Source organism: Podarcis tiliguerta (genome assembly GCF_965153285.1).
Source record: "Podarcis tiliguerta genome assembly, chromosome: 5".
Lineage (NCBI taxonomy): Eukaryota > Metazoa > Chordata > Lepidosauria > Squamata > Lacertidae > Podarcis > Podarcis tiliguerta.
This window is the reverse complement of record NC_139538.1, coordinates 45,993,068-46,006,840: the sequence shown is the minus strand read 5'-3', so window position 1 is coordinate 46,006,840 and position 13,773 is coordinate 45,993,068. Positions and strand designations below refer to the sequence as shown.

General features: G+C 40.3%; 1 protein-coding gene across 8 annotated transcripts in view; it reads left to right on the top strand.

The window, feature by feature from the left end:
- The window catches only part of SORCS1 (sortilin related VPS10 domain containing receptor 1), a 424,966-nt gene that overhangs the window by 184,740 nt on the left and 226,453 nt on the right, over positions 1 to 13,773 (top strand). For all 8 annotated transcript variants that reach the window (XM_083441628.1, XM_083441634.1, XM_083441632.1 and 5 more), the window contains exon 3: positions 7 to 106. In XM_083441628.1, coding sequence (XP_083297754.1) covers positions 7 to 106 — 100 coding nt within the window. The remainder of the gene's footprint in view (positions 1 to 6; positions 107 to 13,773) is intronic.

The window sequence follows — 13,773 nt, the reverse complement described above, 5'->3', positions numbered from 1 at the left end:
TTACAGGTCAACAGATTATGGGACAACATATGAAAAACTGAATGACAAAGTGGGTCTGAAGACCATTCTTAGCTACCTCTATGTCTGCCCAACGAATAAGCGCAAGGTAAGTGACAACATATGATTGGTTTAACCCTGACAGAAAATTTACATTGATTGTTAGTTAATATTTACATAGTGTCACCAATGTTCCTGAATAACAAACAAACAAAAACAAGTAGTTTACAATTTAGATGGTCTTGTACCTTCCTTTTAATGTTCATTGCATCCTGGTTCTCATGCTGCTTTTTGATGAATGGCAATCTTTCATAATACTATATAGCCCTTTTTAATCATTCAGTGAATGCATGGATAGGGAGAATGTTATCTCTTCCCTTATCTTCACTCCCATCTCCTTGTATTACCTGTCCATGTATTCAAGTGAAGGTGAGAACAGACACCTACAGGTGTATAACATATGCACATTCGGGAACCATGCAAATGGCCAGGTCCCTGATCATAAATATGAAATATTCATATGTACGTGCGTCTGCACCTGCATAGAGCTCTGTGCGCAAATGCAGATGAGCATGTGGCAGGGGAAGAAAGCAGCATTGCAATCCCGCTCCGTACACATTTAGTGTATGAGTGGAAAAGATGTAGACATGGCCATGCTTTCTTCCAGCCTGAAGCTTTCGACTTGGTGTTCTACTGAAATGGCATGAGAAACATCCTAGTGAGACTATAGGATGGGAAGTGATTTCATAGATCCAGCCAATGAGGAGCTGCATAGGGAACCCCTGAACTGTCCTTTTTGACATCTTTAGCCCAATCCCCAGCCTCACTTTCTGCACTATAGCCTTTGATGTTTTCCATTTGACTCCTTACCATTTGACTCCACTGAAGTGTTTTAATCCTTTGCTTACTTTATATTGTGGGGTTGTTTGGTTAAGACATGTTAAAAAACACGGCTAGTCACAAACCGTATACTACATACTGAATAAATTTAAGAAGTAGCTGGATGCAGGAGAATGAAGAGCTACAAGATGCTTGATGAAATATATCCCTGGAAAGCAAGGAATTTTGCAATGTTATTATGACCTGTGCATGTGACACATTATTAACCAATTAAAAGTTATCTAGAAACATTGCCAAAAATGTGCTCTTTCTAAACAAAACAAAACAGAACAAAACAAAAACCTGCAACATTTCAGATATGCAAAATTGTTATTGTATTCAGATTCACATGTCTCGTATTCTTCAACAGTGTTGAATACAATAAATTTGGGAATAAGTTTGATTCACCCATACTGAAAATGCACAAGATAAATAGTATGAAGCCTGAAGTTATTTTGTTTCTTCTTGAATTAGGATGAACTCATTGTTGGGAAAGGGAAACGGCTCATTAAGATGTTAGAGCCTCATCTATAGAGGCCAGATTGTATTTAAAGTTGTTTGCCTTTTAAGTACTCCCAATAGTGAGCTGAAAGGGATTTGACAAAATCCTGCAGAGAAAATGCATCCTAAAGCCCGGAAGGTTTTAATCATACGAGCACCCCACTGAGCAACAATTTATGAAGGATTTGTAATACGAAATACGGGAAATGCTCACAAAAGAGGGATAGTTATTGTTGTTGTTTTCTCCTCGTGTACATATGAACAGTTTATCTTGCTTAGGACAGACAAGAAGTTTTAAGAACACTGAAAATAATTTGGGAAAGACTTCACTTCCAGGGGCAGCCTTACCATTTGCTGGGAGCAGCTGCTGGAGGACAAAACTTGTGTGCCTGTCTTGACTCCCCAGCCATGTAAGGAAAGGAGACCTGTCCAAACGAGTTTGCCCCTCTAGTTTGCCTTTCCCTTCCTGTGAATCCCACCAGCTGAAAGACCTCCTTTTCCCCTAGCTGCCTCCACCTTGGTTAGTTACTGGATCACCTCAAGATCATCTTTAGTCCATGTGTGGGTTTGGCTTTTAAGCATGGTGTGGGCAACTACAGAAAAGAGACCACAAAGCTTTATAAAAGGTGGAGGGGGGTAATCTTGAAAAGGTTTCAATATATTAATAGTTACATGCACACAAACAATCCAAGAGGACAAAAAGGTGTTGAAAATGAATGAGGATAAATGCAGCCAGCTATTAATATCTCAGCAGTTTCTACTAGCTAAAATTCCTTTTAGCAAAATTCTTTCAGTCAGAATTCTTAGGATCTTATGTCAGGCCACTCTCCTTCCTCCTGCACCAAGATTGATTTTCCAAGAACCTCGGATCCTTCATCTCCACAAGTAGCTCATATACCCCCAAGCTACTCCCCTCCCCTCCATAACCCAATCCACAAACCAACCAATATCAAAAAGTATGCTTTTGCGTTTTACAGACCAGACTACTAGGAATTCACACTTTGCCTCATTATTTTCTAACGCCTCCTGATAGGATGATATGCCTGCCAAGGTTGACTCTAAGAGGCAAACAACCCCCATAATTCCCAAACTAAATTATATACAAGATTGTCATGTAAACTGTTATGCCAACTAGCCAGGTATGCTCAGGTGCCGTGGAGGAAACTACCATATTGTCACTGTTGAGGTAGGATACACCTGCCAGTCTAGTAAGCTTCTTTCTGTGGAAGAGGGAGATATTTTTCCCTTTGCCTCAAACAGCAAAATGTTTTGGGCTGGCACACAAAAACATTATTTATTATTTACACTCACATACAATCTGTTTATTGATAGCAAACTCATTGTGGACCCAGGCATAGGGATCCTGCAGCCAGTGGGGCCCAAAGAGAGGGCAATGAAGACAGATACCTGGAAGAGGGCAGAATGGGGGCAGGGGTGAAGTGGGGTGGAACAGTGGCATAATAGGACATAATGAGGTGGCTTATGTGCACGCCACAGACACGCACAGGGACCAGGAACGGAACCCCCAAGCAAAATGGTTGACATCTGTATATGCATTTATTGTTCTTTGACTAGCATAAATTTAAAGTTTTAAATTTATTTCAAAACTTTGAATGAATTATATGGAAACGTCACACAGCCTAAGAGCTAAACAATAGAACCAACGTCATTCAATAAATTAAATAAAAAAGAATGACTTGAACTGGAAGTGTTAGAAATTTTATTTTTAAATAATCAAGTATAGATTGCCAAAAGTATAGATTGCCAAAGCAAGTATAGATTGCCAAAAATAATCATGATAAGTACTGGTGTTTTGTTTTGATTGCTCCAGTGGCATGGATCCTGGTGTTGAATGAATGGTTCTTCCTTGTGCCTTTAAGTCAGTGGTTCCAAATTAGGGATCTGGGGGCTGCTGGGCGTCCGTGGAACATATCCAGGGGCTCCTTGGGACAATCCACTGCCAGGGACTCACTTCTCTTGTTAATTGCAGAGTGAAAGCCTTAAACATATCATCCAGCCCATGCTCACGACCAGTGCCTGCTTGCTGGCAGAGGAAAAACTTGTGAACGAGTTGCTGGATTGCAAGTGAGCTGGGATTGGGCGCAAACCTCTGACACAGTTTCTTAATGTGCTTACAATTGGAGAGGAGAGGGGCGAGACAGTGCAAACAGCTCTATGTGACCTCTATGTGGGCATCTGGAAAGAGAATGAGCAAGCATGCCTGGAGTACACCCAAAGAGATTGTCCTATCCCTGACTCACCAGCTTCTGGGAGTGGGAGATGGCTCCGCATGGCCCTTAAGCAGCTGTCAAGCAAGAAATGGAGGAGGCAGGTTTATGCCCAGATGCAAGTTAATTCCCCACTTCGGACATTCCTTGTCTGACAGTGCCATGACACATGGGGATCATCACAAAAAAGAGGCAATTGTGACTGAAGCTCTTGGCCAAACAGATCCCAAAGGGATTGGCACACCCAGCCATCATTGTCATCCTCTGAATCTGAGGTGGGCATCAAAGAGCATCCAGGGGAATCTAAGAAGCTCTGATGCAGCAGTGGGATTGAGCCAGGAAAATGCTAGGAGCCAGGGTGGCATCCCAGCTTGCATGGCACTGAGCCTTAGAAACCTCACCCCTCCCAACTCCCAGTTGTGTGGAAAGGGAACCCCCCAGTCAGAGATGTATTCATAGCAGGGCAAACTGGCAGTTGTTGCCACCTCAAATTCTTGCCACCTCAAACTGCAACAGTTGCCCTCTTGTAAATGTGTCTCTGAATGAAAGCTACATTAACTACAGCTCAAAACTAACTATAGTTTCTTGTTAGAGTCCAACAAAAATTAATAGACCTTATTTATTAGAGTGGTAATCTTATTGAAAGCCACAGGCCTAAACTGATTTACACCTGAATTTTGTAATTTGTTTGGTTTATGCTAATTTGTTGTGGGTACTTTAATATACCACACCTTGTTTTAGTGTAACAGCTGGATGACAAAACTGTAAGATCTCTTGTCAAGTTTACAGTATTCCGACACTGTGATTCTAATATATATTTGACCAGCATTCCCTAAGTAATATGTTGCATATAAATGCACATTGACATATTTTGAAAAGTGTCTGCTGTGGTCTGTGAATGCCAGTTTTCTCTTTAATGTTTTCATATTCCACCTTTCGTCTGTCTCTCTCTTTCATCTCCACCCCCAAAATAAGCACAGGTTGTGTGTTTTTTTAAACAAGATATTCCAGGCAATAAATGAATCTGTAGTTCCCGGAGGGTTTTATGAGACATGAAGAAAACATTATTTACCATTTAAGCTGCTGATCAGTCACTATTGGGGTTTTATTTGGGTAAATTACAACATCTTCTTTTGGATCAATCTATAATAATAGAAAACAATAATCTAATAATACTGAGGGGTATAAACCTTGGAGATATAAAAGCCACAGAAAACATGTTTACAGGCAAATAACTCTCATCTTGTTGAAATACGGTGCCACCTGGCCCTATGATTTATGACAGTGGAGAATGGGGGAGGGGAGAGGGAAACCTTAGTTCTGCCAAAAAGAAATCTGCCTGCATGGTTATTTGTCAACAAGTATCCAGAATCCCAAATGTCCAATACATTTCTTATCTGGTCCGGTCTGCTTCTAATGGACTGTTGCAATGAGACAGGAGAAAACGTATAGTTAGCACATGGAAGGAGTTTGACATTTGAAGGGAAATGTAGCTGAGTTTTTTCTGTACTGTATGTGTTTTAGAGGAGTTGTGGGGAAGCTTTTTCAGACCAAGGGCCACTTTCTCTCATGGGCAGCCATCCAGGGGCCACAATCCAATAAAAACATAGGGAAACATCCATCCAATTGTTAGAGGCATTGTCATATTACAAGGACACATTCCAGCCAAGCAAATATACTTGAGGAGTGTGTAGAGCAGGGTTGCTATGAGCATAGCCAAGGGATGCAGGTGTGGTCAAGGAAGAGTCCAACAGGCCATTTGGAGTGGCTTTTGACTCTAGACTTGGGATTTACCACCCCGTTTTAAAGTAACTGAGGCTGCAATCAAAAAAGAAAGAATAAAAGTTAATAGGTAGTAATACATCACTTGATACAGTGAACCTTCCTTCTGAAAAGGCATACATAGGATTACACAGAAAGTTCTCAAAAAAGACTTCTTGATTTTTATAAGAAGCACTTTTTATTATTCTATATGGGCTTTAACGTCAAAGGTCTCCAAGTATTTGATTTTTAAAACTACATGGGATGAGTAAAAATCCTGACTGATATGAAAATGCAAGTGAAAGAAAGAGACTTATGGTTGGTTGGGGAAAATATTTTTTCTGGAATCACTGAGCTGCGGGCTAATTTAGATGCTGTGTCCTCATAAATTGCACACTGTGTTCTTTCCAAGGAACCAGTACATTTGTTCTTTGTACATTTCAACACCATTGTATCTTTGCATCTCCAGTTAATTAATAAAACTCCAGTTGATAATATCTGCCAGCACTTTCATACTATTAATAGCACAATGTCTTCTCATCAGATATTGATTATTTCCTGTGGGCCTGGGTTTTGTTTTCTCTTGTCCTGCACTCCTGCATTAAATTTTGCTTTTATATCTTCTAAACCTTTCATTTTTAATTGCTGTGCTGCGGAATGTGCAAAATGAATGTGTTGCAGATGCCTTAATCCTTCAATATTTTCCTTTTTATGCACAGAAGGGGTGATTAATATGTCTAGTATTGCTCTGCGCGTTTCCAAGACAAGGTGCTATGGGCTATGGGTTACAGAGTTTAGTAGGAAAGGTGTTGCTTTATTTCAAAGCAACAGAAACAAATAGAATATTTATCCTTCTGTAAAGCTACCTAACTTTCAAAAATAGGAGATGGAGAGAAGCAAAGCACAACTGCACATTTTGCTTTGATTTAGCACTGAGCTAAACTTGTGTGTCCAATTAATGACAGTTTACTCACACTAGGTGATAGGTGCAAGGATATGTTGTTGAACCCTCAGATTAAAGTCTAGTCCTTGGTGTTGAGCTCAGATATAGCTTTGGTTCTTCTTCATTCTAAGGGAAAAAGATCAAATTGAAAGTCATCAGCTCCTACAGTGGGTTTGTGGGTTTAATGCTGGTGAAGGATTTCTTTTACTAATAGACAGAGAGAATGAGACTGTATGAAACATGATTGATATGGTAGTGGAAGCACGAAAACAAGACGGCTGATTGTGATAGCTGAGAAGGTTGCACAGATAGGTCATAAAGCCTGATTCTACAGTGGTCTAGCAAATGCTCTGCAGACAATGCAATTATGGTCTAAAGATGCATAAGATTAGCTGTTTTGTCCTCTGAGTTTTCAACACAGTATGGGGGGAAATCCTCAAAACAAAGGTTTAAAATATGATGTACCTCTCAAAGAAAATGTTGTAGTCTTCTAGGTCAAATTTGCTTCATCTGAAATTCCCTCTCCAGCTGTGGCTATCTCTGCTGATTCACCTGAAAGAAAAGAAGTTACTAAGGTTGACCCTAATATGCACCTATAGCTTAGTTTTGAGACAAATGAGATCCCCCCCCCCACAGAAGTTACATTAAAAAAAAATCTACACAAACATACTTGTGTACTGTAAACACAGAAAGTCTTACAAAAGGTAAAATAGTGGATGGGAGGAGGAGGAGGAGGAGAAGCTTACTTCTGGGGAAGTTTTGGGTAGTTTCTCCAAGAGTTACTGATAATGTAAGAATGTAATGTAATAATACTTCAAAAGCCAGATGAGGTGTCTGGTTTTTATTACTGACTTTTAGACATACCTTTTAAAATAAATAAATAAATAAATAAATTCTTTTAATGTAGAGATCTGAATATTGTTTCTTCTATAGTAAGTCCAAAAAGACTGCTTCAACCTATATAACTGGGAGACATCAAATTTATGTACCAGATTTCTACTCCTGTTTTTCTTTTTTCATATTAAGTATCTTTTTTTCCTTTGGTTTTAACAAAGCTGCCTGGGTGTTTTATTGATGCTGCTGGATCCCTAAAGTTGAAAATATTTATAAATATGAGTGCAGTATTAAGACTTCAATATATTTTATTTTATGATGGATGACATTGCATAGCTTAAACCGTTGAAGCAATATTCTTTGGCTGGTTGATACTCTCTGCATTGGCTGAGACTTATAACCTTGGATGCTGTTCCAGAAACAAATGCAGTCGATAAAGCAAGGAGAGTTTCATCAAATTGTACAAAAGACAGTTTATGCCTTCACTTTTTCTCCCTACCCCACAACAACAACAACCACAATCCAAGAAACATGATCTAATTTCTATAGCAATTAAGACAGAGATATCTAATTGAAAGTCAGTGGCATTGTTGAATATTGAACTTTTTAAATTCTATGTACAGTATAGAATACCATCAGGGTTGGGGTTTTTTTCTATAGTTGAGCTATATTTTTATTATCTTTATTTTCACAAAAGTTTCCTGCCTGTATCAAATCGTTTGTCTACTCCTTTCTCAGCCCTATTGAGATTCTTTAGATTAGCTCTAGCATTCTATAAGAAAGTTCTTAATTCAGTAGTACAGTAAAGTTTGCATACCCAAGTTCAATCCCTGGTTTCTCCTGATAAACAGAACTTCTCAAGAACACTTATATGCACAAAACATTTTTTTCTAGGGCTGAACTGATACCTCCCTCTAAAGGTAGCACAGCAGAGAGAGGGCTAGTCTAGTACTTCCCTCCTAGTGTACTGTCTTCTACTTACAGATAGTTTTCATTACATGACATTTCCCCACCTGCAGTCTGCAGTGACCAATTTCTTCCATTTCATAGCTACTGCCTCATTCTGCTAATTTTTCAGTATCATCTGTTGAAGGACATAATAAGTGATCAAATCTTCATGATGAAAGAGCACCATAAATAGAGCATGGAACAGCTGTTGTTCTCCTCTGAGGGAATGTCAGGATGAGTTTTACTGGTGTAGCATGAATATTAAGAAGAAAACCCGATGTAAGTCTAAGGTAACAAATGAAAATAGAGTTATCTTCTTCGCTGCCGATCTGAACAGAGCTACCAGGAACGACCTATTTGCTCATATGGCCTTGGGCATGAGCTTTGGGACCAGGGACACGTGAGATCAAAATTTCAAATATTTAGCATCTTATATCTATTTTATGACTCTTATTGGTTAAATGTGCTCAGTCTCGTTTCACATTGCACAGCTTTCTCAAATTATCCCTAGTTAAGGTGTTGTTTAAATAACCACAGCAATATTTTCCCCTGCTGCAGAATCTCTGCTGTCATTCCTTGGTATGAGGCCTTTCCCTTTCCTCTCATTTTAAGAATGTTACTGACATTTACAAATTCCTACAGGATGATTCAGTCAATTACTACCAAAGACACCCATTGTTCCCAGCAAACTGACCTTTACTCTTAGGCCCCAATTAAAATCTATTTCACTTTCCTCCATAGAGGAAGCTATAATTGGAATCTTGGACCTTTGCCAGGAATAACTATTCCACCCACCCACCCCCTTTTATTTTTGAAAATGCAATATTGAGGACAAAATGTAAATTAATTTGGAGGGGAGCTGATGTAGTGTTTAATGAAGATTTTTAATTACACACAAAAAAAATTGCCTGTCAGCACAAATAAGTGCGGGGAGACAGAGGAAATAATTTTCTGAGTGTGCATGGTGATATGGCTTATTTTCCTTCACTTTCTCTACTTTACACTATGATGTCCCAATTATTCCACAGCTGGCATTTGTTGATAATTGGAGGGTAGAATCTGTTGCTAGCTTTGCAATACCTGCTTTCCTTGTCTCACTGATTCAATAATTAAAATATCCCAGAACTGTTCAAATGTTATTTTCACAGGCTAGTGCGCCTGTATTTTTTTTTTAAGGCCCTGGAACTGGTGCCCTTTCAATGCCAGATTGAACCCTGTGGAGGCCCCTGGACATATCCCCCCCCCCCCGGCCATAAATTATCTCCTAATATGTTTTTGAACAACCTACACACTAACTCACAGAAAGCTTCGTATCTGGAGGTTTCTCATGTGCGCACTCTCGTGGGATAACATTGAACTAAGAAAGCTTGATTGTAATTTCCTTTGAAGATCAACATTATTATTTTGATCCATTGTCCCCTAAAAGACCTGGCTCACTTAGTCCTTCTGACTGAGGCACAATAATATTGTTATATTATTAAGCTGGAAGCCAGAACCTTTTAATTCCTGGATCTAGCAAGTTTTAGAATTTAATCAAAGTTTCTGTTTCCTGGAATAGCCCGGCTAGCCTCCTGGTGAGGTGATAGCCTGACTGATGAGCCATTAATGGCAAATGGGTGGGGGGCCCCTCCCTCAACAAACAAAGCCAGAGTTGTGAGTAGAGTTGCAGTGATGTGACCTATAAGTAAAGCAGAAAGAGAGAGAGAGAGAGAGAGAGAGAGAAGAGAGAAGAGAGAAGAGAGAATCAAAGCAATGTTTGAGAAGAATGCTTGATTTCTGTTTGAATCTAAGGCTGTGGCTATGGGTAAAACAAGACCCTCTTGGGGTGTTGATGCTGTGAACCCCTTCATCACAGGCTCAGGTAGTGTATTTGTGTAAATAGGCCATATTTCATAAAGACTCCACAATTTCCACTGTGCCTCATTCCAAAAGGATACACAAGCCCTGGGTAAGTGCCTGGAATCCCTGGAAACTTGCACCGCTCAGAGATTGGGTTGGCACACAAGAATATCATTGCCCACCATCAGGGCTGTCTTTAGCAGATGTGGCACCGGGGTGCAAATATCTGCCCAGTGCCCCCAAATTTCCATAGATAGTGTGTGTGGGGGGGGGGGGGGTGGAGCTGCACACTGCCAGCCATGGGGGGGGGGGACTCTCCCCCATGCCGCTGCAGGAGAGCAATCCCCACAGAGGCTTGGGAGGCAAGCTGCATGCCTGCCAGCCGTATGGTTGAAGGGGCGCAGCTTGCGGGCATGCAGGGAAAGGGGAAGCTGCTGGCAAAGCCACACAGCTCCCCCACTCTCTGGGGTGCCCCTAAGAGGCCGGCACCCTGGAGCAACGCACCACTAAGCCCTATGGGAAAGACGGCTCTGCCCACCATACTGAATGCCTCAAATGCATGATGCACATCCCTTTAAATTCTCCCTTGTTTTGATTTCGATCACATTCGTGACTTTTGTTTTATTTGTCTTGTCTGATCTTCATTTGTCAGACATGCCTTTTGAGTAGGCTTTGATATTTGAACAGACATAAATTTGAACTACTGAAATCCAAATGCCAGCTGCAAAATGTGCATACTTGAAATATGAAAGCTTATAATATATTGACACTTCCATTTGAAATGCATGTTTCATAACAGAGAGTTTTGTTCTTTTTTAAGAAACAAAAAAATTAACCCTTTGAATGCAGGAAGTACCTAAAATTACAAAAATTGGCAAGATTTCATTTATTATTGTCACCCATGCAGAGTTTTCAAACATATCAAATTCAAAGTAAGCTGTAGATCATATCAAACATCTCCATAGCCAAATGTACAAGATAAGGATCATTTCCAAATATCCTGTTTTTGGTATGTATTTATTGGGCAAGACATTCTCTTCAAAACATTAGATTTTAATTGGTGTTTGGCTGAAATCCCAGTGCAACCCACTAATCTGCTAAGAAGCTAGAGGATACTGTTTGGTTCATTTGTTCTTCCAATGAGCTCATCACAGCATTTTAAGCATACAACCACTGTGCAAATCATGTTAAGCTGAAGGAATGGCTTGTGAACTTCATTACTGGGAGCCACCAGCCACCACTGTGGGACAATCTAGAGAGGAAGGGATTTCCTCCCCTAGGAGTAAGTGTTGGGAGATTCTTTGATTCTATGAGATAGTGGTGCATGCTGCGCACGTGTCTGAGTCAGCACTCTACAAGCTTTGCCTAGCCATCTCTGCTGAGACTGTGGGCTGCTGACATCTGAATGGGTGGCTATTCTGTTAGCAACTGTTACTGCCGTGCTTTCACCGCCAACACCACCTGGCCAGTAATAAAAGAACAGTGGTACCTCTGGATATGCATACCTCCGGTTGCATATACTTCAGGATGCGAACATGGCAAACCCGCAAGTATTTTTCCGGGTTTCGCCGCACACACATGCGCAGAAGTAGTCCCTCCAGTTGCAGAAACCTCAGGATCCAACCAGAGCTCTGGAACGGATCCCATCTGCAACTGGAGGTACCACTGTATTGTTTACTGGGGTTTTGAGTTTTATATTGAGTTTCACAATATAATGCCAACAATGTGTTGCTTTTCTAGTTTGGGTTTACCAGCAATGAAGTTGTACACCCATTTCAGGTTTCTGAGGTGTTCCACTGCTCATAGTTGGTGCATCACAATAAAGAAGGAATATCTGGCACTTTGTGCCTCAGATTTTGCTCTCACATTTTGACTTCTGGATTAATATGCTCTCCCAGGATTTAAGTACTACCACATGTTTTTTCACTTAGGAGTATTTCAAAAACCTCATCACAAAAATGCAACAGAATTTTTAACATATTTGTGCAAATACTGAATAAATTGTTTAATATAAATATTCTAATTGGTTGGAACACTCTATTCTCTATTCACAGAATAGCACAAAAAAGCCTTCAAGTTAGTGAGATTCAGACTCTACACTTTACTTCTTCTTTTTTTAAAAAAACGATCATCATTTTTCTTATCCAACTCCCCAGCAATAGGAAAATGTTCTTCATTGCTCAATGCATTTCCCAAACTCTGTTAGACAAGATTCCGTTCTTCAAGGAGATGGAGAGTAGCAGCAAGAGCAGTGAAATGGGGGAGAGGTTTCTATATGAAGATTAGGATTTCCCCAGAGGGAAATGAAAATATCAACATAGTTCTCTATTTCTGGGAAGATCTAAGCAAAAGGCTACAAGTTAAATGCATCCTCCAGGAATCAGCGAAGGCCTTCTAGCACAAGAATCTAGCAGAGCCAGCTTGGTTTACATGGGGAAAAATGAGGGTTTTAAAATTATCTCCGTATTTGCATGCTTTGATATTAGAAATTCAATGCAAAAGTAACTTTTGCTTTCCTTTCATGTGGAAAAAGAACCCCTGACTCACCACAGGTATTGTAAAGTAGGCAGGAAACATGGAAGCCTTCTTTACAACTGGAAGAAGTCAAAATCACATACTATTCCTTATACACCAACACCTATGGGAATGTACTTTAGGTGGCTATGGCAGAACCCAGCAACTAATTAATTAGACTGTCCTAATGACAAGACCCTCGTCCCTTGGCTTCACTGATGTGGTCCAAAGGAAAGAAGAGCAATACATGTGGCACCAGCTTGGCTGCAGGAGTTGCTGGAAGGAGGTGTACAAGGTGCCATCCAACCATCTAAAAGACTCCATTCTGGGTTTATGTAGGGATTACTCCTTGTCTTTTTCTTCTCCTGAAGATGTCTCACAAGGCAGCAGATATGGATTTCTCCTTGAGGTTTACTCATGAAGTCTTTCTCATGAATGAATATAGCCGCAAGGCAGCAGAGGGTTAGGATCAGTTTTCTCCTCCTAGATCAGGGTTGTCCAACAGGTTGATCGCGATCTACTGGTAGATCCCCACAAGGTTTTGGTAGATCGTGGTTGATCTCTGGCTCCCTTTCCTTAGCGTCACTAAAACTGACTCCTGCCACGCCCCCTCAGCCACCCTCCATTGTTGTATGATCTCTGGAAGGGAAGACAGAGCTTTCTCTGTGCTGCTGTTTTGATCCATAGCAATCTTTTTGTGAGTGACTTTATCCCTTTGTCCCTTGCCTTTAACCCCCCCAAAAAGGAACGCCCCCCAAAGTTTTTTTTAACCCCTTCCCATGGGGCTTTTCTCCTCCCTAAGAAAAGCTCAAGAACTTTGAGCTGAACCCTGCTAGTTTTTAATTCTGAAAGTTGATCTCAGTCTCTTGAGAGTTGGCCCACCCATGTTGGCCACTACCTTCCCATTTGCCCATCATTTGCCTCTACAGCACATAGAGTAACTGCCTTCTTGATCATTAGACCCACTATTAATTAACCCAAGGGTTAACTACTGATTGCAATTAAAATGTGTGTTATGTGTGCTAATAATGACATTTCCTTTCATCAGGATGCTAATATAATTATTGAATCAATATGATAGAGTGATCACTAATTTGATTACCTTTCTGCCTGAAAAGGTGCTACCTTCCTAATATTTTGTACATTGCTAAGTCAAAGTAGACCATCCATTAAGAGTTTGTTTCTTACAACACATTTAGTACTCGAGGTCCAATATCCAAGTACAAAATAAATGCACATCATACCAATTATGAAAAGGAAAAGTATAAATTGCAGTTTCCCCCTTCAGAATATTTGCAAAAGCCTTCTAATCAGTTTATGGATATTTTG